This window comes from Corapipo altera, unplaced genomic scaffold, assembly GCF_003945725.1.
Source record: "Corapipo altera isolate COAL_440 unplaced genomic scaffold, ASM394572v1 128011, whole genome shotgun sequence".
Lineage (NCBI taxonomy): Eukaryota > Metazoa > Chordata > Aves > Passeriformes > Pipridae > Corapipo > Corapipo altera.
In genome coordinates this window covers 1-27293 of record NW_020885187.1, presented here as the reverse complement: position 1 = coordinate 27293, position 27293 = coordinate 1, and the positions used below count along the sequence as shown (strand labels likewise).

General features: G+C 64.6%; 6 protein-coding genes across 7 annotated transcripts in view; 2 read left to right on the top strand and 4 right to left on the bottom strand.

Annotated features, from left to right (window-relative positions):
- The window catches only part of LOC113940128 (UPF0561 protein C2orf68-like), a 1844-nt gene extending 639 nt beyond the window's left edge, over positions 1-1205 (top strand). Inside the window, exons 3-4 of the mRNA XM_027631218.1 lie at positions 276-418; positions 982-1205. Of these exons, the coding sequence (XP_027487019.1) occupies positions 276-418; positions 982-1104 (266 nt within the window). The 3' untranslated portion in view covers positions 1105-1205. The remainder of the gene's footprint in view (positions 1-275; positions 419-981) is intronic.
- Positions 1206-1973: 768 nt separating this feature from the next.
- Positions 1974-5337, bottom strand: LOC113940129 (vesicle-associated membrane protein 5-like). The gene is given in 4 exon segments (XM_027631219.1): positions 1974-3836; positions 3838-4032; positions 4384-4515; positions 5233-5337. Coding segments are annotated over 4 exon segments (417 nt in total). The 5' UTR covers positions 5236-5337; the 3' UTR covers positions 1974-3749.
- An 804-nt stretch (positions 5338-6141) lies between these two features.
- Positions 6142-7714, bottom strand: LOC113940127 (vesicle-associated membrane protein 8-like). Of its 2 annotated transcripts, none has more exons than XM_027631216.1 (3): positions 7450-7714; positions 6968-7296; positions 6142-6348 (listed from the first exon to the last, which is right to left on the bottom strand). In XM_027631216.1, exons 1-3 carry the CDS (start codon positions 7667-7669, stop codon positions 6205-6207), a joined length of 693 nt encoding a protein of 230 aa, XP_027487017.1. In that variant the 5' UTR covers positions 7670-7714; the 3' UTR covers positions 6142-6204. The 2 variants fall into 2 exon arrangements, with proteins under 2 accessions (XP_027487017.1, XP_027487018.1); XM_027631217.1 differs by lacking the exon at positions 7450-7714 and having other exon boundaries at positions 6968-7193; positions 7235-7261.
- Positions 7715-8685: 971 nt separating this feature from the next.
- LOC113940124 (vitamin K-dependent gamma-carboxylase-like) lies at positions 8686-18248 on the top strand. Its single transcript, XM_027631209.1, has 14 exons — positions 8686-8817; positions 9601-9759; positions 10426-10591; positions 11150-11228; positions 11325-11431; positions 12069-12232; positions 12891-13150; positions 14012-14143; positions 14845-14996; positions 15981-16150; positions 16467-16597; positions 16665-16812; positions 17779-17968; positions 18053-18248. Exons 1-14 carry the CDS (start codon positions 8766-8768, stop codon positions 18210-18212), a joined length of 2070 nt encoding a protein of 689 aa, XP_027487010.1. The 5' UTR covers positions 8686-8765; the 3' UTR covers positions 18213-18248.
- Positions 18249-18956: 708 nt separating this feature from the next.
- On the bottom strand, positions 18957-24137 carry LOC113940125 (S-adenosylmethionine synthase). The gene is made up of 9 exons (XM_027631210.1): positions 23858-24137; positions 22340-22417; positions 22140-22262; positions 21953-22065; positions 21684-21827; positions 21385-21603; positions 20932-21114; positions 20719-20852; positions 18957-20376 (listed from the first exon to the last, which is right to left on the bottom strand). Exons 1-9 carry the CDS (start codon positions 24042-24044, stop codon positions 20274-20276), a joined length of 1284 nt encoding a protein of 427 aa, XP_027487011.1. The 5' UTR covers positions 24045-24137; the 3' UTR covers positions 18957-20273.
- Positions 24138-25376: 1239 nt separating this feature from the next.
- On the bottom strand, positions 25377-27287 carry LOC113940130 (histone H2A.V-like). The gene is made up of 4 exons (XM_027631220.1): positions 26944-27287; positions 26134-26247; positions 25934-26063; positions 25377-25696 (listed from the first exon to the last, which is right to left on the bottom strand). Exons 1-4 carry the CDS (start codon positions 27271-27273, stop codon positions 25635-25637), a joined length of 636 nt encoding a protein of 211 aa, XP_027487021.1. The 5' UTR covers positions 27274-27287; the 3' UTR covers positions 25377-25634.
- Positions 27288-27293: the final 6 nt, after the last annotated feature.

Here is a 27293-nt window from a genome sequence, read left to right as displayed (position 1 = left end):
GGGGGGGAATCCAGCGGGGGCTGGGGAGTGGGGGGCACCTGGAGGGGGTCAGGGGTGGGGGGCATCCTTGCTGGTGACAGGGGTGGGGGGCATCTAAGGGACAAGAGGGAGCGCCCAGGATATGGGCGGGGAATGGGGGGGCACCCCTGGGGGGGGTACTCAAGGGCGGAGGGGGTCGGGGGGACCGCAGGTGTGGATGGGGGGGCACTGGGGGGGTGCTGGGCTGGGGCTCCCCGGGGGTCTCACAGCCCCCGCTGAGGGTGCAGGTGCCACAGGGGGTCCCGGGGGCGATGCCAGCGCGGGGGCCCCCCCCGGCGACCCCCGCGGGGCCCCCCCCGATCCCTCCCGGGGGCCGCGGCTCTTCTGCCTCGAGTATGAGGGGGACGACGGGACCGTCACGGCCGTGATTGTGCACCAGGTGAGACCCCGGGGGGGGTTCTGTGGGGCAGGAGGTGCTGCTATGGGTAGGAGGGTCCCATGGGACAGTGGGTACCCATTGAGTGTCTGGGAGGTCTCGTGGGGTCGGAGGTGCTGCTGTGGGGCCAGGGGTGCCATGGGGTTGGGGTGCTGTGGGTGAGAGGTGCTGTGGGGCAGGGGGTGCCCATTGAGCGAGGGGGTCCCGTGGGGCAGTGGGGTGCCACTGTGGGCCAGGGGTGGTGGTGTGGGGTGCCATGGGAAGCGATTCCATGGGGCAGGGGGTGGTGGTGTGGGGTGCCATGAGAGGGGATTCCATGGGGTGCCTCTGTGGGGCCCAGTGGGTGTTGAGGGGAGAGTTCTGTGGGGAAGGGCGTGCCATGAGGTACAGTGGGTGCCTGGGGGGTTCTGTGGGATAGGATGTGCTGCTCTGGGGCAAGGGGTGCCATGGGGCAGGGGGTGCCCTGGGTGTGGGTGCCATGGGGGTGCTGTGGGTGCCGTGGGGGCTCTGTGGGTGCTGTGGGGCTCCCCGGGTGCCGTGTCCCCAGCGGTGCCGTGCCCCCCCAGGGGGACAGCGCGGAGGAGGTGACGCGCCGGGTGTGCGCCCGCAGCCCCCTGGAGCCCCCCCTGCGCAGGGCCCTGTGCCAGCGCGTGCAAGACGAGCTCAGCAAGCGCCGGGGCACGGGCTGACCCTGCCACCCCCCCCCGGGGGACACAGGCACCCCCAGGACGGTTCCACCCCCCAGGGACCGGTGCCACCCCCGCCAGTGTCAATAAAGGTGCTGCGAGGCTCTGGTGTCTGTCACTGCTGGGGACACTGGGGCAGGGGGACATCCGGGGGGGGCTCCTGGGGACCCCCGTGTGTCATCCCCCTCAGAGTCCCCTGCCAGGGTGTCCCTGTGTAGGTGGCCATGGTGCCATGTCCCCCCGACCCCTCTGTCCCCTCCCCGGTGCCATTTTTTGCCCAGGGACCCTCCCTGGGGTCCCCTCCCCGATGTCACCATGTCACCAGGGACCCTTCTGGGGGGCCACAGCCCCCTCCTGCCCCTGGCGCAGGTTGGTGGCGCCTGTGGCCAAAGTGGGGTGTCCCCAGGGTGGGTGCCACTGATGTGTTATTGTAGGGTCTCCCCAGAGTGGGTTGCGAGGGGGTCTGTTGTGGTTGGGGCTCCCTGAATCAGGGCCCTTTGTTATTGTAGGGTCTCTTGGGAGCAAGGAAGGGGGTGTTATCATAGGGTCTCCCTGGAGATCACCCTCCTACTCTGTTATTGTAGGGTCTCCCAGCAGCGACGCATGGCGGGGGGTTATTGTAGGGTTTACCCCAAAGCAGGTTCTGGTGTTTATTTATTGTAGGGTCTCCCCAGAAAGTGTCCAGCTCATTTGTTATCATCAGGTCTCCCTGAAGTGGGTCCTGCTGATTCATTATTGTAGGGTGTCTCCAAACAAGAGTCATGGTGTTTATCTACTGTAGGGTCTCCCCAAAGTAGATCTGTCACGTTTGTTATTGTAGGGTCTTCCCAGAGATCATATCATTGGCTTGTTATTGTAGGGTCTCCCAGAACTAGATGCTAATGTTTATTAATTGTAGGGTCTCCCTGGAAAGGTCCTGCTGGTTTGTTACTGTAGGGTCTCCCCAAGGCAAGTCCCGGTGCTAATTTGTCATAGGGTCTCCCTGGAGGATCTAGCACATTTGTTATTGTAGGGTCTTCACAGAGACCATCCTACTGCTTTGGTATTGTAGGGTTTCTCAAGAGAAGGCACAAGGAGTTATTATTGTAGGGCCTATTATTGTAGGTTTTGGTGGGTTTTATATTGTAGGATCCATTTGCTATTGTAGGGTCTCCCTGAAGATCACCTTGCTTGTTTGTTATTGTAGGGTTTCCCCAAAGCAGATTCTGGTGCTTATTTATCGTAGGATCTCTTTGTTATTGTAGGGTCTACTCTGAGCAAATCCCACTGGTTTGTTACTATAGGGTCTCCCCAAACAATTCTTGGGGTTTACATATCACAGGATCTCCCCAGAGGGGTTTGGCACACTTGTTATTGTAGGGTGTCCCCAAAGCTGATCCTGGTGCTTATTTATCGTGGGGTCTCCCCAGGGGTCACCCTGCTGCTCTGTTATTGTAGGGTCTCCCCAATACGTTTGCTATTGTAAAGTCTTCCTGAAGATTGCCCCACTGTTTTGTTATTGTAGGGTCTCCCCAAACCAAGTCTTGGTGCTTATTTATTGTAGGGTCTTCCTGGAGCTGAACTTACTGGTTTGTTATTGTAGGGTCTCTAAAAAACAGATTGTGGAGCTTATTTATTGTAGTTTCTCTGTTATCATAGGCTGTCCCCGAACAATTCCTTGTGTTTATTTATCATAGGGTCTCCCCTGAGTGGGTCCAGCACATTTGTTATTGTAGGGTCTCCATGAAGATCATTCTGCTGGTTTGTTATTGTAGGGTCTCTCCAAATAAATCCTGGTGGTTATCTATTGTAGGGTCTCTCTGAAGAGAGACCATGGGTTTGTTATTGTGGGGTCTACACCAAATCAGTCCCCCTTATTTGTCACTGTGGGGTTTCCCCAAACACATCCCAGTGTTTGTTGATTGTAGGGTCTTCCTGGAAATCATCCCGCTGCTTTTATTGTAGGGTCTCCCCGGAGGGTGTCCAGCATGTTTGTTATTGTAGGGTCTCTCCAAATGAGTTCTGGTGTTTATTTATTGTAGAGTGTCCCCAGAACTCATCCTGCTGATTTGTTTTTCTAGTGTGTCTACAAAGCAGATTCTGGAGCTTTTGTTATTATAGGGTCTCCCTAAAACAGATCCTGGTTATTTATTTATTGTAGGGTGTCCCTGAAGTTCATCCTCCTGGTTTGTGATTGTAGAGCCTTCCCAAACAAGTCTTGGTGCTTATTTATTGTAGGGTGTCCCCAGAGTGGGTCCAGCATGTTCATTATTGTAAGGTCTCCCTGGAGCTCATCTTGCTATTCTGTTATTGTAGGGTCTCCCTGAATCATGTACTGGTGCTGATTTTTCGTAGGGTCTCCCTGAAGTGGGTCCTGCTGGTTTGTTATTATAGGGTCTCCCCTAAGAGCTCCTGGTGTTTATTACAGGGTCTCCCTTGGGTGGGTCCTGCTCTTCTGCTCTTGTGCAGTTTTTCCAAAGAAGGTCTGGCACGTTTGTTGTTGTAGGGTCTCTCCAAAGCAGATCTGAGTGTGTATTTATTGTAGGGTCTCCCCAGAGCTCATCCTGCAGGTTTGTTATTGTCGGGTCTCCCCGAATGAGATCCTGGTGCTTATTTGTTGTAGAGTCTCCCTGAAGATCATCCCAGTAGTTTGTTATGGTAGGGTCTGTCTACCCGAACAAATCCTGCTGTTTATTTATTGTGGGGCCCCCCCATTGCTCTGTTGTCAAAGGGTCCCCACGGTGCTGGGGGGGGGGGCTCAGTCCGTGCCTGCGGGGTGGGGACAGTGGCAGTGGCTGGAGGTGACCGTGCCAGGGCCAGTGCCAGGCCCAGGCCCAGGAGGAGGAGGAGGAGGAGGGAGAGGCCGAGGCCGAGGGCCACCAGGAGCCAGCGGCGCTGTCCCCGGCGCTGTCGCCGTGTCACCGCCCGAGTGCTGCGGGTGAAGGCCTCGCTCTGCAATGGGACACAGGGGTGACACACAGCCCCTCCATGGCCCTGTGTCCCCTCCCCGGGGCTCCACAGCCCTATAATGCCCCCCAGGGCTCTGTGTGTCCCCCTCGGGCCACGTGTCCTATAATGCCCTCCAGAGCTCTGTGTGTCCCCTCCCAGGGCTATATGTCCCTACAGTGCCACCCCCGTCCCTGGCCACATGTCCCCGGGGTCCCAAGCCCGGGTCTGCAGCCACTCCAGGTGTCCCAGTAGTGCCACCATCCCCGGCCGTGTGTGTCCCCAGGTCTGTATGTCCCAATAGTGCCACCACCCCCGTCCCCAGCCGTGTGTCCCCGCCCGTCCCCGCGGTCCCACCGCCTGTCGCAGGTCCTGGGCCCGGCTCTGCAGCCGCTCCAGATGCCCTTCCCGCTCCATCGCCCGTTCCAAGTTCTGCCGCATCAGCTCGGTCACCTCCTCCGCCTGGCGCTGGCACCGCGCCAGCCCCGCCTGGGGACACACAAGGGGACAAGGGACGTGGGGGGACACCGTGGGGACACGGGGGAGACGCTGCGAGAACGCTGGGGATGGGGGCACCCGCGGGGAAGGAGGACCGTGGAGACCAGGGGGACATGAGGATCATGGGGACACGGGGACCATGGGGACACTGGCAATCCGGGGACAAAGGGTGACCACGGGTCACAAGGACCGTGGGGACAAGAGCACCGCAGGGAAGGAGCACCACAGGGACCCTGGGGACAAGAGCACCACAGGGACCCTGGGGACAAGAGCACCGCAGGGAAGGGGCACAGGGACATGAGGATCATGGGGACACCGGGACCGTGGGGACACTGGTACTGCGAGGAGGGGGCACACGGGGACAGGAAACCGTGGGGACATGGGCCAAGGACGGGGATCGGGGGGACACGGGCCCTGCGGGGTCGGGGCACACGCGGGGACACCGGGTTTACCGTGATCGGCGGGACGGGGCGCGGCAGGGGACACAGACGACACGGGGGCCGGGACACGCAGAGACAGGGGGACACGGAAAGTCCCGCGCCGGCCACCCCGAGGGGGGCCGTGTCCCTCCCGCCCGCAGGGACAGCTCGGGGGGGCGGACCGGCACCAGGACGGGCTCCGGGGAGTTCCAAGACCGGGGGTCTTCCCGATCCCGGTCCGCCCTTCGGGAAGCGAAAGCGAAAGCGGCGGTGGCGGCTCGGGACTCACCATGGTCCCAGTCCCGGGGGCTCAGTGCGGTCCCGGAGGTCGGTCCCGGTCCCGAGGTCGGTGCCCGGTCCCGAGGTCGGTGCCCGGTCCCGGAGCGCCCGTCCCGTCCCGGGCTCCAGCGGCCGCCCCCGACGGGAGGGACCGGGACCGCCCCCCCCCCTTCCCCCAGCCCCGAGTGTCTCCAGGTGTCCCCTGAACATCCCGGCCCTACCGCCCGGGGCGGGGGTCCCCGGGACACCCCACTCGACCCTCCCCAGCTGCGGGGTCCCCCGGGACCCCCATGTCCCCAGAGATACCTTCCCCCCACAGGCCCCCAAATACTGGGGTGTTCCCTGCCCCCCAGGGACCCCCATGTCCCCGAGACACCCATCCCTACAGGCCCCCGAATACTGGGGTGTTCCCTGCCTCCAGGGACCCCCAGGCCCCACAGAAATGTGTTTCCCAGGGACCGCCCTGTCCCCCAGAAATGGGTCCCCACAGCCCCCCATGTGTTGGTGTCCCCAAGTCCCTGCAGACACGGCGCCACCCTGGGCCACCCATGTCCCCTCATGTCCCTGTCCCCCGCCCGTCCCAGCCCCCCCAGGGTGGCAGTGCCACCACCACCACACTGTGCCCTTTGTCCCTCTGTGCCTGGCACCACCCCCATGCCCTGGCATGGCACCTGCTGGCCCCCCCGCATCCCCACGCGTGTTCCCCTCGTGACTGATGTGTTGTCCCTACACACATCCCCACATGTCCCCAGGGCCTGTCCCTCGCCGTGTCCCCCCATCTCCTCATGCATATTCCCATGTCCCCATGTGTCCCCATACCTGTCCCCAGTGCCCTCATGTCCCCATGGCCGTCCTCCCGTGTCCCCCCATATCCCCCCACGTCCCCCATGTCCCCCCAGCACACACACACACGAGTCCCTCTGTCTCGTCCCCCCGTGTGTATTCAGCTCCAGGGTGGCCGTGTCCCCACGGGACGGTGGCTCTAGGTGGGGATGGTGCCAGTGGCCAGGAGAATGATGATGATGAGGACGATGGCGCCCACGAGGCCAAGGATGACGAGCAGCTTCACGTTTTTCCACCAGTAGCGCCGGGCCATCTTCTGGGACGTGGTGCGGAAGTGCTCCGACTGCAGGGACACGGGGACACCCCTGACGCCCTGGGGACAACCCACTGACATCCAGGGGACAGCCCTGACACACCCAGTGCCACCCTGGGGACATCTGCTGAGACACTGGGGACAGCCCTCACACCCTGAGGACAACCCACTGCCCCTTTGGGGACACCTCTGCCACCCCAGGGATACCCATGACACCCTGGGGACACACCTGACACCCTGGGGACCAGCCACTACCACTCTGAGGACACTCAGCTGCCACTCCAAGGACAACACTGCCAACCCAGGGACACCCTGCTACTCTGGAGACCCCAACTGCTACACAAGGGACAGCTCTGACCTCCTGGGGACACGCTACTGCCACCCTGAGGCCCCCACTGCCACCCTGGGGACACCTCCTGCCACCCAAGTGTCTCATGCCAACCCACTGGGCACCCTGCAGCCCCCTTGGGGACCTTGTGTTCCCCCCCCGGGGTCCCAGCACCCACCCCAGGGACCCTGTGCCCTCCCAGGAGTCCTGTGCCACCTCGGGGGCTTTGTGATCCCCTCAGAGCCCCTGTGCCCATCATGGGGACCCTGTGCCCACCCTGAGGTTCCTGTGCCCACCCCGGTGCCCCTGTGCCCCCCTCACGGTGGCCTCCAGGTCCTGGCTCTTGCTGTGCAGCTGCTCCAGGTTCTCCCCCCGTGCCAGGATCCGCTCCACGTTCTGGGTCATGATGGTGGTGACCCCCTGCACCTCCCTCTGCAGTGCCCGCACACGCCCATCCCCCGTCGTGGCATCTGTCGGGTCCCCCTCTGGGACCCCCGCCTGCAGCACGGGGTAGGGCTCAGGGGGCACTCCCAGCAGCCCACACGCACTCTGGGCACCCCCCAGGCAACCCAGACACCCCCCAGGCACCCCATGGGCACCCCGGGAACCCCCCAACTGCTCCATGGGCAACCTGGGCACCCCCCAGGCACCCCGGAGACACTCTGAGCACCCACCAAGCCTCCATGGGCACCTCCTGAGCACTCACATACATCCCAGACACCCCCAGCCACCCACCAAGCCCTGCAAGGACACCCCAGGCACCCCCCAGCTCCCTCTATGTACCCTGGGCACCCCCCAAGCACCCCAAAAGTACCCACCAAGCCCCCTGTGGGCACCCTGGGCACCCCATAGGTGCCCTGAGCACCCCACAAGTGCCCCACGTTCAACCCAAGCACCCATAGGCACTTCCCCAGACATCCTGTGGGTTCCCTGGGCACCCCCCAGCACTGTATAGGCACCCCAGATCCCCCCCCCTGCACACTCCAGAAGCCCCAGAGGAACCCCCAAGCAGCCTTTGGGCATCTCAAAGCACCCTGGGCACTTCCTCAAGTGCCTCACCCCAGAGCCCCCAGAGGGACCCCCCAAGCACCCTGTGGGCATCCCTCACACCCCGTGGGTACCCCCCGGCACCCCACGTACACTCCATATGCCCCCAGTATCCACCCCAGTCACCCCACAGCCATTTCCCCAAGTACCCCGTGGGCACTCTTGGCAGCCCATATGTACCCCAGACCCCCATGCACACCCCAGATACCCCAGAGGACCCCTCAGAGGGACCCTCAAGAACCCTACGGGCACCCCGGGCACGCCCCCCTCCACAGACACCCCTAAACACCCCCAAACAGCCCCGGGGCTGCCCCGCGGACCCCCCGCCCGCCCCCGCACAGCCCGGCGCCCCTCGAGGGCCCCCCCGCCGGTGTCCCCCGGCCCCACCATGGCCGGTCCGGTCCCGCTCCGCTCCCACCGCGGCCCCGCGCCCGCCCCGCCTGTCCGGGGCTTCCGGGAGCGGCGGCACCGCCGGCCGGGGCGGGCCGGGGGCGGGCCGGGGGCAGGGCGGGGTCGAGGCGGGGGGCGCCGGGCTGGGGGCGGGGCGGGGGTCGCGGCGAGTCGGGGGGGGCGGGCGGGGGGGGGGGGGGGGGTGGGGGGGGGGGGGGGCCCGACGGGGGTGTGGTCGCGCTGCTCCGCCCCCCGCGCCGCTGATTGGCTGCCGCGGCCGTGACGCGCTGTGACGTGTAGCGGGGGCGGGGCCGCGGCCATGGCGGCGGCGGCGGGTGCGGAACGGGGAGCGGGGAACCGGGAGCGGGGAACCGGGAACGGGGAACCGGGAGCGGGGAACCGGGAACGGGGAACCGGGAACGGGGAACCGGGAACGGGGCGGGGGCGCGGGATCCCCGGGACGAGACCCTCGGGCTGGAATCCCCGCCCTGCGACCCCTGACCTGTGACCCCCGGCAGGCCCGGCACGGCGGAGGCGGCCGGAGCGGGGGGAGGCGGCGGCGGGGCCGCCCCCGGGTCCCCCCGACCCCTCCGGGACCCCCGGGACCGGCCCCGGGCTGGCGCGGCGGCTGCTCGGGTTCGAGCTGCGGGACCTGACGCGGTGGCACCGCTTCGTCCGGCTGATGCACCGGCCGCAGGACCCCGCGGCGCTCGGAGCCTTCCGCGCCGCCTTCGGTCAGCGGGGACCGGGGGGACCGGGGGGACCGGAGGTCTCCGGGGCTGGGGGAACACCAGGGGCGCTCCGGGGGTACCGGGGCTGCGGGGCACCGAAGGGACCGAGAGAGCTCCGGGGATGGGAGGAGCGGGGGGGCTCCGGGTGGCCGCCCGGGGGGGAGTACCGGGGGGCCCCCCCCGGGCTGGGGAGTACCGGGGGGACTCCGGGGGTACCGGGACCGGGGGGGACCAGGGATGGCCGGAGGTGCTTTGGAGGGACAAGGAGATTGGGGGCTGGGGGGACAAGGGGCTCTGAGGGGGGACAGGGACTGCGGGGCTCGGGAGGACCCAGGGGGGCTCCGGGTCCGGGGGGCACCGGGGGGACAGGGAGGGCAGGGGCCGGGGGAAGACTGGGAGAGCCTCGGGAGTAACCGGCGGGACAGGGAAACGGGGCTGTGGGGTCCACAGTGGCTTCGCGGGCTGGGGGGGCTGGAGGGGCTCCGGGAAAGACACGGAAACGGAGGCCGGGAGGAACGAGGGGCGCTCCGGGAGGGCGCCGGGGGGATTCTGGGGGGCAGAGAGGCCGGGCCTGGGGGGGGCCCGGGGGACCGGGGGGCCGGGGGGGGCTCAGGGGCTTTGGGAGAGGGATAGCTGGGATCCAGGGGGTCCCTGCTGTCCGAGGGGGATGGAGGCGGCCGGGCAGTAACGCGTCAGCACCGGAGCAAAGGTTGGGCAGCGGTTTGGGGCTGGAGGGGGGTCAGTGCCCGCCCGGACGGAGATCACTGACCCCCCCCCGCCCCCCAGGGCTGCTGATGGCGCTGGACGTGCCGCAGGAGCGGGGGCTGGGCCACCTGGACCAGCGATACCTGGACGGGCTCGAGGTTTGTCGCTTCCCCCTCCTGCCCTTCCTGCAGCCCCTGCCCCTCGACTGGATGTACCTGCTCTACACCGTCATGTTCCTGGGTACGGGCTGGGAGGGACGGGGAGGGGCACCGGGCAGGGGATGGCACTGGGGCAGAAATGGGGGTGGGAGGGGGACGGGCACCGGGGTCGGAATGGGCACTGGGATGGACTGGAACGGGTGCTGGGATGGACTGGGAGAGGAATTTGGGGAAGATGGGGATACAGAAGGGGACAAACAGGGGGTGGTACTGGGCAGAAAGGGGGGTAGGATGGGGACAGGAGCCACAGTGGGGACGGGCACCGGGGTGGGAATGGCACTGGGACTGGGACTGGAAGGGGAACTAGGGAAGGGTGGGGACACAGAGCCCCACCCCTGTCGGGACAGGTGAGGGGGTGGCACTGGGACAGTGTCTGGACCAAGGCACTGAGATGGACACTGGGACAGAAATGAGGGTGGGATGGGGACAGGAACCATGGTAGGGACTGGCACTGGGATGGGAATGGGCACTGTGACTGTCATGGACTGGGAGGGGAGCTTGGGAAGTCTGGGGACAGGCAGAGGGGGTGGCACCAAGAGGGTTCCCAGGGGGACACAGAATGTGGGGTGCCTGCAGGGGCACTGGGCATCGTGTTGGGGTCTGGCACTGGACTGGGAGGAGGGCTGGGAACAGGGAAGGGGTGGCACCGGGAGGGGCCGGGGACACACTGAGGGTCCTGTGCCCGCAGGGGCGCTGGGCATCATGTTGGGGTGCTGCTACCGGCTGAGCTGCGTCGCCTTCCTGTGCCCGTACTGGTACCTGTTCCTGCTGGACAAAACCTCCTGGAACAACCACTCCTACCTCTACGGGCTGCTGGGCTTCCAGCTGGCACTGCTGGGTGCTGACCGCTACGGGTGGGCACCCGGGGGGACGGGGGGGCACTGGGGACCCCAGATCAGGGGCTCTGTGAGGCAGCAGGGTGGGTGACTCTGAGTGACACAGGGCCTGGGGGTCCCCATAGGGTGGCCCCCAGAGGTTCCGAGGTCCCCTGTGGCACCAGGGTCCCCATGGTGCTGTGTGCTCAGAGGGTGTCCCTGTGGGGTGGCACAAGCTCTGGGGTCCCCCATGGTTTTGGTGTCCCTAAGGGGATGGCACGGGTTGTGGGGTCCCCTGTGTCAGTGGGTTCCCCTGTGGCACGGAGTACTCAGGGGGTGACACAGGTCCTGAAATCCCCTGTGGCACAGGGTCCCCCAGGGGGTCACACAGGTCCTGGGGTCCCCAGTGGCACTGGGATCCCCGGGGGTGGCTCAGGCCATGGTGTCCCCAGTGGGTGGCACAAGACCTGGCACCGGGGTCCCCACGGGGTATCCCTGTGGCTCTCTGTCCCTGTGGGATGGTGGCACATGTTCCCACAGCTCTGGCAGTGGGATGACAGTGACCTGGCCCCCCTTCTGTCCCCGGTGTCCCCCCAGGTCCGTGGACGGGCTGTTCCGTCCCCGCAAGCGCAACGCCCACGTCCCGCTGTGGAACTACGCCCTGCTACGTGCCCAGGTGGGTGCCCCTGCCCCAGAGACACCCAGAGCCCCCCCTGCGCCCCCTCTGGGATCCCCTGGACCCCTTGACTCCCCCTGACCCCGTGCCCCTCAGGTGTTCATCGTGTACTTCATCGCGGGGCTGAAGAAGCTGGACGGGGACTGGGTCGGGGGGTTCTCCATGGGCTCCCTCGCCCGGCACTGGCTCTTCTCCCCCTTCAGGTCTGGGGGGGCACAGGGGGGTGGGCAGGGGACAGGGATGAGGACAGGTTGGGGATGAGGAGTGGGAAGGGAGTTGATGGGGTCGAGGTGAGGATGAGGAGGGTGATGGAGCTGGGGTCAGGGTTTGGAGGGTGATGGGGCTGGGGTTTGGATGAGGAGGGTGAGGTAGGTTGATGGGGTCGGGGTGAGGATGAGGAGGGTGACAAGGGGGCAGTGGGGATGCATTGGAGATGAGGGGTTCAGGGCAAGGATGAGGAGGGTGTGACAGAGACAGGGTGAGGAGGAGGAGAGGGGCAGAGTGAAGATGAGAGTGTTAGAGGGGTGGGTTAAGGGTGAGGATGAGGAGGGGGATGGGGATGAGGATGGGCCACAGAGTCAGAGTGAAGATGAGGATGGGATGAGGAAGGCAATGTGGTGATGGGTCTGAGTTGAGGATGAGAAGTGGGACAGGGACAGGGTGAGGAAGGTGAGGGAGGCAATGAGCTGAGGATGAGGAGGGCAATGGGGTGAGGATGAGAGGGAGTGACAAACAGGGTGAGGATGAGGAGGGTGAGGGTGTCAGAGTGAGGAAAGGGAGGATGAGGAGGGTGATGGGGTGTCAGGGTGAGGCTGACGCTGAGGAAGGCTCTGTGGCCAGGCTGGTGCTGTCGGAGGAGCTGACCAGCCTGCTGGTGGTGCACGGGGGGGGGCTGGTGCTCGACCTCTCCGCAGGTTTCCTGCTCTTCTTCGACACCACGCGGCCCCTTGCCCTCGTCTTCGTCACCTACTTCCACTGCATGAACTCCCAGCTCTTCAGCATCGGTGAGGGGAGGGGGGCATGGCACCCCCAGTACCCCCCTCAGCACTCCCAGTACCCCCCCAGCACCCCCAGCCAGGGCAGGAGCACCCTCCAGCCCCCAAAACACCCTGAGCCTGAGCAGGAGCACCTTCCCATCCCACAGAGCACCCCCAACCTGGGCCAAGGACCCCCCCGGGCACCCCCAAAACACCCCCAACCTGGGCAGGGCCACCCCTTGGGTAGGGGCTTCCACTCACCCTATCACCCCCCTTGAGCACCCTCAGCCAGGGCAGGGACCCCCCCAAAACACCCCCAGCCTGGGCAGGGACACTCTCCAAACCCCTGTAAATCCCCCCAGCCGTGGCAGGGGCACCCAAAAACCCCTTAAACCGCCCCCAACCAGGGCAAATTTCCCCCCCACCAGCCCCCAAATCCTCCCCAGCCATGGCAGGGGCACCTGGGCATCCCCTAAATCAGCCCCATCCCCTAAATCAGCCCCATCCTGGCACCCAGACATGCCCAGAGCACTCTGACCCTGGGCAGGAACCCCCTTGAGTTCTGCCCTGTCCCTGACAGGGGCACCCCCTCAGCCCCCTGTCCCCACAGCTCCCTCGAGGTGCAGGAGGGTCTCTCAGTGCCCCCCAGGTGCAGGAGGTCCCTAAATGTCCCCCCTGTCCCCAGGGATGTTCTCCTACACCATGCTGGCCACCAACGGCCTGTTCTGCCGGCCCGAGTGGCCACGGGGGCTCGTGGCCCGGTGCCCCCCGTGGCTCAGGGGGGTCCTGCCCAGCACGAGGCCCCCCCAGCCCAGCCCTGACTGCCACTACGGGGGCCGGGGGGCGCAGGGGGGCCTTCGGCCTCGCCAGCACTTGGCTGCAGCCTTCACCATCCTCTACGTGCTGGAGCAGCTCTTCCTGCCCTACTCCCACTTCATCACCCCGGTGGGCAGGGGGGGCACGGGGAGGGGGTGGGGACGCGGGGGAGGGGTTTGGGGGACGTGAGGAGGGGTTTGGGGAACATGGAGATGGGGTTCAGGGATGTGTGGGGCCTTTTGGGGATGTGAGGGATGTTGGGGGGGGCGTGGATGTGTTTTTGGGGGTGTGGGTGGCATTTTGGGGCATGTAGGGGACATTTTAGGGGGATGTGAGGGGCATTTTGGGGAGATCAGGGTGTTTTTGAGGATGTGGTGGGTATTTTCGGGTGTGGGAGGGCATTTTTGAGCACTTGGAGGTATTTTTGGGGATATGAGGGGTATTTTGGGGGGCGTGAGGGACATTTTGGGGTCTGTGGGAGCATTTTGGGGGGATGTGAGGGTGTCATTTTGGGGGACATGGGTATTTTGGGGGATACAGGGGCATTTTGGGGTCACAGGGACTGTTCATTTGGGGAATGTTGGGATATTTCTAGGACATGGGGTTATTTTTGGGTATATGGGGGGTATTTTGGGACTGTGAAGTTAATTTTGAGACATGGGAGATTTTTGAGGACATGGTGTCTGTTTTTGAGGATGTGGGGGCACTTTTGGGGGACACAGAAGGGGTGAAGTCCCCCTTAGGGCTGGGGGACTCTGGAGCAGGGCATTTGGGGGACACGGAGGTAGAGGGGGGCTGCTGGGGTCACAGGGGCAGGGCTGAGGGGGCAGGGGGTGGGGGAACTGTTGGGGGGTGGGATGGGGTGAGGCCATTGCCAGGGGAGGCAGGAGGGGGGATATGGGGGTCCCTCCTTGTCCCCCTGGGGTGGGAACCCCTGTGCTCTGGTGTGACCCATTCCCATGTCCTGTGACCCCCCCCTGTGCCCCCCAGGGCTACAACAACTGGACCAATGGGCTCTATGGCTATTCCTGGGACATGATGGTCCACTCCCGCTTCCACCAGCACGTCAAGATCACCTACAGGGATGGGCTCACTGGGGAGGTGGGCTACCTGAAACCAGGGGTGAGTGACCCCCCCACCCAGGGGGCTGCCTGGGACCAGGGGTGAGGGGTGCCCCAGGATAGGGGGGGGAAGGACAGGGTGTTCCCAGCTTTGATCAGTCCAAATAAACTTAATGTTTCACGCCAACCCCCACCAAGCCTCAGTTTCCCCCATCCAAGCACGGGAACCCCCCCTACGGGACCCCCCCCCAAGCCTCAGTTTCCCCAGTGCCTGATTTTCCCTCCATGCCTCAGTTGCCCCCATCCCTCATTTTCCCCCCTGTGCCTCCCCTTCCCCCACATTCTCCCGTTACCCCCCCACACACGAGGACCCCCACGGGACACCCCACCTGTGCCTCAGCTCCCCCATCCTTCCTTTACTCCCCCCATGTCTCAGTTTCCTCACCTCTCCTTTCCCTCCTTGTGCCTCAGTTTCCCCCATCCCCCCATCCTTCATTCCCCCTCATGCCTCATCCCCCCCTCATTTCTCCCTCATTCCCCATTCCACCCAATCCTTTATTCTCCCCCCCCCTTTCCCCCCCAGTCCCTCACTGCTCCCACCCCTCGTTCTCCAATCCCCCGGTCCCCCAGTCCCCCCGGTCCCCCGGCCCTCACTGCCCCCAGTCCCCCCCGTGCCCCCAGTTCCCCCAGCCCCCCGTGCCGCAGTGCCCCCCAGTCCCCCCCGGTGCCCCCGGTGCCCGCAGCCCCGGTGCGGTCCCGCAGGTGTTCACACAGAGCCGACGCTGGCGGGACCACGCGGACATGCTCAAACAATACTCGTCGTGCCTGAGCCGCCTCCTGCCGCGGTACAACGTGAGCCAGCCCCGCATCTACTTCGACGTCTGGGTGTCCATCAACGAGCGCTTCCAGCAGCGGTGGGCACGGGGGCACGGGGGGCACGGAGGGGCAGAAGGGCACGGGGGGGCACGGGGGAGAGCAGGAATGAGGGATGTTGTGGAGACGGGGATGGGGAGACGGGGGCATGGGAGGGAGAGGGGTTTGGGGGGACAGAGGGGCATGGGTAGGGGATGGGGGTTGGGGGGTACAGGGTGGGGATGGGGAGTCGGGGGGGATGGAGGGGGTTTGGGGGGACAGAGGGGCACAGGAGGCACGCAGGACAGGGGACCCACGGGTGGAGCCTGTGGGCTCCCTCGCTGTGGGTGCTGCTGCTGGTTCTGGTGCTTCCAGCAGTGGTTGTGGGGCACACACACGATTTGGGGGGACAGAGGGGGATGTGAGGTGCTGGTGGCCCATCCCCACAGGCTGGTGGATCCACGAGTGGGCCTGGGGTGGTCCCTCTGGGCCCCCACACTGTGGGTGCAGCTGGAGCTTGTGCCTCCAGCAGAGATTTGGGTACACACACACGATTTGGGGGGACATGGGGAGATGTGGGGGTGCTGGTGGCCTGTCCCTGCAGGCTGGTGGACCCATGAGTGGCCCTGATGTGTTCCCATGGTCGCCCAAACTGGGTGCTGCTGCTGGAGCTGCTGCTTCCAGGAGGTGTTTGTGGGGACGGAGGATCTGGGGGGCCATAGGGGGTGTGGGTGTCTTGTCCCTGCAGGCCAGTGGACCCACAGGAGTGGGTGCTGTGGTCCCCCACACTGGGGGGTCCCCACTGCTGCTGGAGCCGGTGCAGTGGTTTGGGGGCACATGCAGGATTTGGGGGGGCTGTGGGGTCCTGACAGCCTGTCCCCACAGACTCGTGAACCCCGTGGGTGGGTCTGGTCTGTGCCCCATGCTCTCTGCGGGTCCGTGGGTCCCATGGTCCCCCCTGCTGTGGGTGCTGTCACTCCCAGCAGTGTTGGGGGCACACGCAGGATCTGGGGGGGCCGTGGGGCGCTGACACCTCATCCCCACAGACTCGTGGACCCCCGTGTAGACCTGGTGCGTGCCCCCTGGTCCCCCTGGACCCCCACGCCGTGGCTGCTCCCGCTGCTGGTGGATCTGTCGCCGTGGCGGCAGCGGCTGCAGGAGCTGGAGGCGCAGCTGGACGGACACACGGACGCCGTGTTCATCGCCGACTTCCCCGGTGGGGCCCGGGGGGGGCTGGGGGGTCGGGGGACAGGGCAGGGGGCACAGGGGGCTGTGGGGTACAGGGCACAGGGTGTCCGGGGGGTAGTGGGGGGTTTAGGGATGTCCTGTCAGGGAGCAGGGGAGTCCCAGGGATTCAGAGGGGGTGGGAACCGGGCACAGGGTTTGGAGGGGGGCACACAGGGCATGGTGAGGTCCCAGGAGTTGGAGTGCAGGGCATGGGGGGTCCTGGGGATTCGAGGTGGGGGGGTCAGGGTACAGGGTACAGGGAAGAGCTCGGGGGGGTGGAGTACAGCCCCCCCTGTGTGTTCCAGGCCTGCACCTGGAGAACTTTGTGAGCGAGGACCTGGGGAACACGAGCCTGTGGGTGCTGCGGGGGCAGGTGCTGGTGGAGTTGGTGGAGCAGCAGCAGAACCACTCGCTCCAGGAGGGCCAGGGGATGCAGGTGAGGCTTGGGGGGACCCCGGGGGGCTCAGGGGTGCCTGGGGGTGCTGACCCCCCCCGCCCCCCAGCTGCCAGCGGGGCAGTACCACAAGGTGCACACGGTGTCCTCGGAGCCCTCATGTTACATGTACCTGTACGTGAACACCACGGCCCTGGAGCTGGAGCGGAACCTGACGCGGCTGCGGGAGCTGCGGGACCGAGTGCGCAACGGCACCGGTGAGGGACCCCCGAGCAGCGCACCCCGGGGACCCAAGAGCCTGGGCATGACACCCCTGGGGCCCCAAACCCTGGGCATCTCACCCCTGGGGACCCCAAATCCTGGGCATGTCACCCCTGGGGACTCCAAAGTCCCTGATACCTCCCCAGGAGAATCCCAAAACCCCAAGCATCTCACGTCCTGGGGGCACTCAGGGTGGGGAGATCACAGGGACCCCCCAGTCCCTGGCACTGCTGAGCAGTGGGGAGACACCCACCTCTCCCCCAAATCTCTGTCAGTTCACTCCCGGGGATCACAGGAACCCTAAAAACACCATCACCTCCCATGCTGGGTAGCACCAGGGGCATGAGGACCCTAAAATCCCTGTCACCTCGCCCCCATGGTGGGCACCCAGATGTGGGGGGGACTGTGGGGACCCCAAAAGCTCTATCACCTCAGCCCCTGTTGAGCTGAGGGAGATCATGGAGGGCCCCCATTCCGTGTCACTGGGGTGGGGGGGACCACAGGGCCCCCAAATCCCTGTTATCTCATCCTCTGGTGAGCACTGGGGTGGTGGGATCCCAGAGACCTCCAATCTCTGTCTGTAGGGTGGGGGGAATCATGGTAACCCCCCCAGTTTCCATCAGAAGGCTGGGGGGATCACAGGAACCCCCAGTCCCTGTCACTGGAGTGGGGGGACCATGGGGACCCCCAAAATCCCTGTCACTGCGGTGTGGAGATCATGGCAACACCCCTAGTTCCCACCACCACGCTGGGGGATAATGGAGACCCCCAAATCCCTGTCAGGGGGGTGGGGGATCATTGGGACCCCCAATCCCTGTCACTAGGGATGGGACATCCTGGCAACCCCCCCATTCCCTGTCACTGGCCAGGGGGATCATGGGGACACCCCAAATCCCTGTCAGTGGGCTGGGGGATCACGGGAACCCCAAAATTACTTCCTCCCCCCCCCCCCCCCCCCGCAGAGCGGTCCCCGCTGCCCCCTGAGCTGCGGCCCATCCTGGGGGAGCCGCCCCCCGCGGGGGTCCCGCTGGACCCGCTGGTCTCGCTGTTCCTGCGGCGGGAGCAGCGGGAGCAGCGGCGGGAGCGCGAATCCAGCCCGGCCCAGCGCCTGCGGCGCTTCCTCCGCAGGAAGTTCTTCCTCTTCCGCCGCAGGTGAGCCCCCAGAACGCCCCCTTGGCCCCCCCGCCGTGCCCCCCGCGCTGACCCCTGTGCCCCCCGTCCCCCCTGTCCCCGCAGCGCCCTGATGACCCTGATCGCCCTGCGGAACCTGGCGCTGGGCCGCCCGGACCCCGAGCGCCTGGCACAGGAGGTGGCCTTCGCCAGCTGGCGCGGCGAGGAGGAGGAGGGGGCTCGGACCGAGGGCGAGGGAGGAGCCCGGGGGGGCCCCGAGCTCTGAGCACCCGCAATAAACCCTCTTTTTTTAAGCTAAAAATCCTCCCGTGCCTCAGTTCCCCCCCCCGTACCCGTTTCTCCAGGTACCCGTTTCACCCCCCTCCCCGTATGCTGCCCCTCCGTGTATCCCATTTCCCTCCACACCCCTTCCCCTCATCCCTCAGTTCCCTCCCTGAGCCTCAGTTTCCCCCCGTACCCCAGTTTCTCATGGTATCCCTGTTTCCCCCCTCCCCTGTGGGTTCCCCCTCCATTCCCCTTCCCCCCTCCCTCAGTTCCCCCTGTACCCATTTCCCCCACTCCACTCATCCCTCGGTTTCCCCTGTACCCGTTTCCCACGTGCCTCAGTTTCCCTCACCCATTCCCCTTTCCCCTGCACCCATTTCCCTCCCTACCCGGTTCCCCCAATATTTGCTTCCCCTCTGTACTTCAATTCCCCCCCCTGTGCCTCAGTTCCCCCCATACCCATTTTTCACCCCATGTCCATTCCCCCCGTGCCTCAGTTTCCTCTAATCCCTCAGTCCCCCATCCCTATTTCTCCCCTGTACCCCAATCTCCCCCCATCCCAGTACCCCCCTTGCCTCAGTTTCCCCCCTGCCCATTCCCCCCCCACTTTAATTTCTCCCCCCCTTTCTGTGCCTGTTTCTCCCATACCCGAGTTTCCCCCGTACCCCAATTTCCCCCCCGTGCCTGTTTCCTCCCCCCATACCCCAGATCTCCCCCCACCCCCCCCAAACCGGAGGCGGCTCCATCCAACCCATCACTTCACTTTTATTGAGACTTTTTGTTTTTGAAGTTTGTTTTTTGGACTCAGTGGATCGAAACATTCGGACGAAACCTCCCGAAAATAGTAAAACCAAGAAAAAAAAACTACTCGGGGGAGGAGAGAAAGCCCCCCTGCCCCCTCCCCAAGGCACTTTGGGGGGCCGTGCCGGGCGGGCAGTAAACAAGCCGGCTTCTCTGTACCACACCGGCCACGGGCGCCGCGCCCGAGGGCACCCCCAGCGCTCCAACAAACCCAATTCCCCCCTGTTTCCCCCCAAACTGGTGGGGGGGTGGGGGGAAGGCAGGGGGAGGGGCGGGGGGGGCTTTCAGGGGGTCAGGAGCTGCTGGCTGAGCGTGGGGGCTTCTCTGTACTCACGCCCCCACCTCGGCACACAATAAATACACCAAACCTTCAAGTATCGAGGGCCAAATCCTCCCCTTTCCCCCCAGAATCCGGACAGAGTTGGGGGGTGCCCCCCCCATCGGTGGGACGGGGGGGTGGGGGAGGTTGTGCAGTTGGGGAGTCGCTTCAGCTTTTGGATTAAAACCCAAGAAAAGAGAAATGTAAAATATCTTCCTCCGGTACCGAACCCTCGGTGGGGGGAGCTGGGGGGGTTTGGGGGCGGGTTTTAGCATGTCCCCCCCACAATGTGCATTTTTGGAGCAAAAAGAGGTTAAAAATGAGGGTTAAGAACCAAAACCAGCACCAGCGAGGTCCCAGGGTGGACGGGGAGGTGGAATGGGGTGTCCCCCCCACAATGGGACTGGGGGCTGTGGGGGGGACGACTGGGGGAGCCAAAACGGAGGAGTTTTTTTATCCCCCCCTGCAGCAGGACTGGGGAGACAGTGGGAGCCAAAATGGGGTGTGTGTCCCCCACAGCAGGACTGAGGGGATGGAGATCCAAAATGGGGTGTCCCCCTGATGTAGTGGAATTTGGGGTCAAGGAGGGGATGGGGGGACACAAAATGGGTGTCCCTCCCTGCAGCAGGACTGGTGGGACCCAAAATGGGGTGCCCCCCCCCTGCAGTGGGGGGAGGCTAGGGGGGGTCACTTGGGGCCTTTTTCCCATATCCAAGGTTGGAGTCAGATGGGATTTGTTAAAAACTATCCGGAGGGATTTGGAGGGACACGGGGGGGCCCTGGGAGAGGCACGTGGTCCCCACGCAACCGAAATGATGGCGAGAGAGAGAGAAAAGGAGGGGCTGGGGGGGGCCGGGAGCTCTTCCCCCAGAGCCCACGGGCTTCTCTGTAACCTACGCCCGCGGGAGTGGGGGGAAAAGCCCTAACAAGGCTCTTTTTTCCTCAGTATTTTAGTTTTTTGGGCACTTCCCAAGGGAAACTGTCCCTACCAAAGTGGCCATAGGCTGCAGTCCTCTGATAGAGGGGCTTCTTCAGATCCAGATCCCTGGAATACACAATTCCCGACTCAGTGAGGCGGCCCCGGGGTCCTGCCTTCGCCCCTTCCCTGCCTGGCCGGGGGGTCTGCGGCGGCGCCTCTGTGTCCCCCCTACCCCCGCGGGGCGGTTGGAGCTTCCCGGGGGCTCCCCCTGAGCCCCCCAAACGCTCCTGGCCCCGGGGAAGCTCCAAGCGCTCGGCTCCGGCGGATACTTACCCGGAACGCGCCTCCTCCTGCGGCCGAGCAGCTCCGCGCGGGGTCCAGGGCGCCAGGCGGTCCCCGGGCTGCTCCGGGAGGGACCCCCACCCACCCCGGCCCCCCCCCCCGGCGCGGCCCCCCCGCGCCCGTTACCTGACGATGACCCCAGGCCGCAGGTCGAAGTTCTTCTTGACGATCTCCAGCAGCTCCCGCTCGCTCTTCTGGGAGGTGCCGTAGTGGAAGATGGAGATGGACAAGGGGTGCGAGACCCCGATGGCGTACGAGACCTGCAGGGGGGCTGCAGGTGAGGCCAAGTCCCTGCTTGGACTGGCCCCCCCCGTATGGCCCCCCCTGCCCAGCACCCACCTGGACCAGCACCCTGCGGCACAGCCCGGCCTTCACCAGGGACTTGGCCACCCAGCGCGCGGCGTAGGCGGCCGAGCGATCCACCTTGGTGTAGTCCTTGCCCGAGAAGGCGCCGCCGCCGTGGGCCCCCCAGCCCCCGTACGTGTCCACGATGATCTTACGGCCCGTCAGCCCCGCGTCGCCCTGCGGGGGACAGCAGTGTCACAGCTGTGTGCCGGCACTGTCACCAGCGTCATCGGCAGCGCCGTCACCAGTGTCACCACCAGCGCGGCACCACCGTCGCCACCAAGCTGTCACTGCACTGTCACTGCCACCACCACACCGTGAGTGCTACGCTGTGACCACCACTGTGCCACCACTGCCACCACCACAAACATGCCACCGCCATGCCATCACCACCACCGTGTCACTGTGGTCACCACAGTGCCGCCACCACGGTGCCCTCGGCCGCACCTGGGGCCCGCCGATGACAAAGCGTCCGCTGGGCTGCAGGTGGTAGATGGTGTCATCGTCCAGGTACTTGGGGGGCACCACGGCCTTGATGACCTTCTCCTTGAGGGCGTCGCGCATCTCGTCCAGACACACGTCCTCGTCGTGCTGCACCGAGATCACGATGGTGTGCACCCGGATGGGGATCACAGCCCCGCGGTCCTGCATGTACTGCACCGTCACCTGCCAGGGGACACGGGTCAGGGGCTGCCTGGGGGGAGCAGGGGGCTCCCCGGGGGTTTGGAGACCCACCAGCACCTCACCTGTGTCTTGGAGTCGGGGCGCAGCCAGGACAGGGCTCCGCTGCGGCGCAGCTCGGCCAGCTTGGCGTTGAGCTTGTGTGCCAGCACGATGGTCAGGGGCATGCACTCCTCCGTCTCATCCGTGGCGTACCCGAACATCAGCCCCTGCCGACAGGGCCGGGGGAGTCACATCCCAGCCTGCTCACACTGCGGGGTCGCCCCGGCCACAGTCACACTGCAGGGTCCCACCCCGCCCCACTGACCCTGCGGCAGCCCCGCGTTGGTCTCACCTGGTCCCCGGCGCCGATGTCCTCCTCGCTGCGGTCCAGGTGCACGCCCTGGGCGATGTCCGGGGACTGCTGCTCCAGGGCCACCAGCACATTGCACGTCTTGTAGTCAAAGCCTGGGGGGGGAGGCTGTTGGTGAGCCTGGTGCCACCCCTGTGCTGCCACACAGCCGGGGGCACCCCGGACGCACCTTTGGAAGAGTCGTCATAGCCGATGTGCCGGATGGTGTCCCGGACCACCTTCTGGTAGTCCACATTGGCCCGGGAGGTGATCTCCCCTGCCAGCAGGATCATCCCGGTCTTGGCCACTGTCTCTGTGGGGACAAGGTGACGTCAGAGCAGTGTCACCACTGGTGTCACCCACCCACTGTCCCCCGGTGCCCCCACTCACCACAGGCCACCTTGGCATCGGGGTCCTGCTTGAGGTGGGCGTCCAGGACGGCGTCACTGATCTGGTCACAGATTTTATCTGGGGACAGGGAGAGCGGGAGGCGTCACAGTGGCGTGGGACATCCCGGCCTGGCCCTGCCTGGCCCTTCCTTCCGGAGCCTCCGGCACAGCCCAACCAGGATCCAAGATCCAAACCCTGTAATCCGTAATCTGTATGCCCCCCGGGTCACAGAGAGCCCTTGCCTTGTTCCCAGCCTGGAATTCCAGGCATGTCCCAGTTAAGCTCCAGTCCCAGTCAGGGCCAAGGGGATCAAACCCGTATCCCGACTTCCCAAATCACGTTTCCAGCAGCTCCGGATGCACCCGATGCCAGAGCTGCTCCAGCCATATCCCACCAGACACCCAGCTCCCTCCTGCTCCCAGGGGGCTTTATTTGGGATGGGGGACACCTCCCACCCGCTCTGGGGTGTCCCAAGGGCTGCTCGCGTCTCCGGGACTGCGGATGTCCTTGGGAGCGACCTTCCAGGCAGGACTGGGGGGGAGGATGAGGCAGCGCCTGGCTGAGGTGAGCAGAGGGGGGTTCCCCAGATGGTTTTTGGGGTTGAAGAGTGAGGAAACGGACTTTGCAGCTTCCTCCTTCGTGGCAGCGTGGGGGGAGCCCCAGAAGCATCCCCAGAACAGCCGCAGGTTGTGGGTGCTGGAGCCAGAGGGACTAGAGTTATGGGGTACTGGGGGTGCTGCGCTCGAGCAGTGGGTGCTGGAGCGTCCAGAGCTGGTGGGGGGCTCAGGAGGTGCTGGAGTGCCCGGAGCTGGGGGGTGCGGGGGGTGCCCGGGCAGCGGGTGCTGGGCACTGGCAGCTGCCTACGCAGATTAACAGTCATGTGCCCCAAATCGGCGAGGACAAAGGCGGGGGGAGCCCGGCACGGGCTGGCACCGAGCTGAGAAAGCTCCGAGCCCCCGCGGGAGCAGTGTGTGACCCCCTCCGGCTTCGGCTAGGGGGCACCTCTGGGGAGACCCGCGACGCTCCATCACCGCCCGGACGTCATCGGGGACCCCCGGGGAGCGTGCGGTGCGCTGAGGGCGGCACCGAGCCCCGGGGCGGTGTGGGGGAGGGTCACCGGGCCTGTCCCGGCCCCGGCACCCACGCGGGGGGGAGGGGGCCGTAGGGTGCGGGGGCACCGGGAGCTGCTTAGTCACGGCTGAGTCACGGCGGCACCGGCCCCATCCTCGCCCCACCGTCACCCCCGTGTTCCCCCCGTCCCCCCCGTGTCCCGCCCCACGCGGGCAGCACGTGCGCGCCGGGCCCGCAATGCGGCGAGCGCGCGCCCGCCTCACACTGCGCGCGCGCCCGCGCGCGTCATCGCCCCCCCCACATACACACCCCCGGCCCCTTCATCCTCATCCTCGCCCTCTTCATCCCCATCCTTCCTTCTTCATCTTCGTCCTCATCCTCCTCCTCCCCCCACGCCCGGCCGCGCCTGCGCGCTCGCCGCCCGGCCCCGCCCCGCCCGGCCCGCACCTGGGTGCCCCTCGCCCACGGACTCGGAGGTGAAGAGGAAAGTGCCCTCCTCGATGAACACCTCGTGGAAACCGTTCAGCTGTCCGTTCATGGCGGCGGCGGAGGGTGGCGACTGGCGGCGGCGGAAGCGCGACAACAACGAAACCCGGGCGCGGCCGCGACGGACTGAGCGCGGCGCCCGCCGCATCGCCCCTACTTGTAGCCTCCTCGCCCCGCCCCGCTGCCTGGTCCAGCCAATGATGAGAGCTGTAAGGGCCGCGGGGGCGGGGTGGCGGGACCACTGCGGGTGGGCAGGGGGACAGCGTTATGTAACGCCGAACGTGCGCTCCGCCGCCGGGACAGCCCTGCGCTCCCCGCCGCCGGCCGAGCGCTGACCGGCGTTAAACGGGCGTGCGAGACGTCTCCGCTGCCTCGCGTGGCGCGGCGCCGTGGGCGTGCACCGGCGTCTCCCGCGGTCCCCTCCCGTGAGGGTCGCATGGTGCGGTCCGGCGGCGAGAGGCGCGCTACAGTGTGCGCATGCGCCATACGGCGGCGGGGGACGCGTACTCGCGCTGTGTCAGGGAGGCCCCGCCCCCCGCCGCCATCTTGCGCCGAGCGGCGCCGCCATTGTGCGGCCTCTGCCCCGCGGGCACTGGCTCGGCCTTGTCCCGACCCCCCGTGCCCCCACCCGGCACCGGTCCATGGGGATGCCCCGGCACTGCGGCCCGGCGGGGCAGAGCGCCGCTGAGCGCGGGCATGGCCTCGGATGGCGCCCTGGGCCGTTGGGGCTACTCGACGCCTGATGCAACCCCCACCCGCTGTTGCCAGTGCTGGAGCCGCCCCGGGCCCGGCTCCTGCCGCCGCCTCCTCTGAGCCCCGCCCGGGGCTCCCCCGCGTACGACGGCTGCACATGGGACTTCCCGGGAGCCGGGGGGGGGGGCTGGGCGGCCATCCACGTGCCCAGGACAGACAGATACCCAGGACAGAGCCCAGCACCCAGCCACTGGGACAGACAGACACCAATGCCCAGGACAGGTGGACACCAGACACCCACATAGCCAGAGCTGATAAGACACCCTGGACAGACAGACACCCAGGAGCCCTGTGCCCAGGACAGATGGACACCTGACACATCTGCCCAGGACAGACAGACACTCGGGACAGACAGACATGCAGCATCCCTGGGACCAGGACAGACAGACGCTCAGGACAGACAGGCCCATGACACCCCCAGGCTTGGGGCAGACGGACACACAAAGACTCCTGTGGCCAGGATAAACGGATACCCCCATAGCTGAGAGGGACAGACACACAGTCCCCATGCCCAGGACAGACGGACACACAGGCACCCCCAGCCATGTGCACTCTGGGGCGGAGCCTTGGGACACACCCCACCTCCACACCAAATATTTATGAGAGGCGTGGCTTCACAACGTTGTGTATTTGCATATGGGGGGGCTAATTGGGGGGGCTAATCTGCATGCGGCATCCCGATTCCTCCTCCCCGGCCCCCCTCCCTCCGCCACATCAGAGAGCTCAGTTTTTTGTAAAAAATGGTTTATGGGTTCCATTTTTGTATAAAACGCAGGGCAGCCCAGCCCCTCAAACCCCCCCGGCTGCCACCCCACAGGCCCACGGTGTGTCCCACTCGGAATCTAAACCCATCCCAATGTTTCCTCTACAGTCAATCCTCTATGTTCTTCCTTTCAACTATTCCTTAAAAAAAGTTTCCTGGCATCCCCAAGGTGTTGCTGTGCCCAGGTCGGTACGATGACGGGGGATCCGGCACCGCGCTCCCTTACGCCGTCTTCTGCTGCCCCTTCTTTCCAATCAGGGACTTGTGGATGTGGGGGATGACACCTGTGGAGAGAAGGGGAGAATTCCTGTCAGGAATTGCAGAATTCCCAAGAAACTGCAAGAACTCCTCAATTCCCAGCAGAGTTTTGGGATAACAGTGTGAATGTTGAGCGGATCCCCCTCTACCCAGTGTGGATCCAGGGAAACATGGAGCCAGTGGAATTATCCCCACTGCCAACCTACTGTTTGTTTTCCCACGTAATTCCCACTGAAGGATGGAAAGGAGGGAAAGAGCCCCACCTCCACCGGCGATGGTGGCTTTGATCAGGGAGTCCAACTCCTCGTCACCACGGATCGCCAGCTGCAGGTGCCGGGGCGTGATCCGCTTCACCTTGAGGTCCTTGGAAGCGTTTCCGGCCAGCTCCAGCACCTGCGGGACAGCAGGAAGAGGTGGGAATGCTGGGGGGAAGAGGTGCTGGCCCCGGGGAGGGGGGTCCTACCTCGGCGGTCAGGTACTCCAGGATGGCCGCGCTGTACACGGCCGCCGTGGCCCCCACGCGCCCGTGGCTGGTGGTCCGAGTCTTCAGGTGCCTGTGGATGCGGCCGACAGGGAACTGGGGGGGGCAATTAACAACCTCATTAACACCCACAGCCCCCTATGATTTGGGCCCAAGAGACACCCCACTCTGCCTGGCTGGAGCAACTCGACATGATCCTCCCCAAACAGAGGATTTGTCATTACCGGAATTAATTATTCATTACTGTCTAATATATATAATGTATTTCTATTGATTATTGTATTTATATATATTTAATTACATAATGTAACACACATTCTATTTGGGCCCAGGAAACTCCCCATCCTGCCTGACTGTGGCTTCCAGGAGCAACCCGACACGATCCTCCCCAAACAGAAGATTTAACTGCCATTACCAAATTTATTTATTTATTACTAACCCACATAATACGTATATTAATGTTATAACACACTGTATTGTTATGATATACTAATATATTATCATATTGCAATAATATAACAAGCTGTAACCTTACAGAACATTAATGTAATTGTGCCTTATTTATAATTAATAATTATAGTTAATATTTAATAATTACAATCATTAATTCTCCCAATTAATCCTCCCACCCTCTCTGTCTCACCCGAGAGCAAACCCCCTCTCCCTTCCGCAAGCCCAGGGCTCCTTGTCGCTCCATAATCCCCCAAATCCCAAAATATTCAGTTTTCACCTCAAACCAAAGGGTTTGGGCCCCCCAGAATTCCCGCTTCCCAACGATTCCCTGTGCCATACCTGCAGGCCTGCTCTCTGGGAGCGTGACACGGCCTTGGCCTTGGCCTTGCCGCTGTCCTTGCCCGCCTTGCCGCCAGCCTGGGGGAGAAAGGCCGCATTAATTAATCTAATTAATCCCCGAATCCAAACAATCTCGTTAATTCTAAGCCAGAGGGACCTGCAGCAGGATAATCCAGCAACTCCCTGGCAACTCGAGGCTTCTTGAACTGCCTGGATCCAAGGGGACAAGGGGGGTTTTGGGGAGCAGCAGCTGCTCCTTCCCCCAAGTGTCTCAGTCCCATGATTTTCCAGAAAATGCCAAATGGGGGGAAAGCATCCCAAAATCCCCATTGTTGACCGTTTTTTTTCCA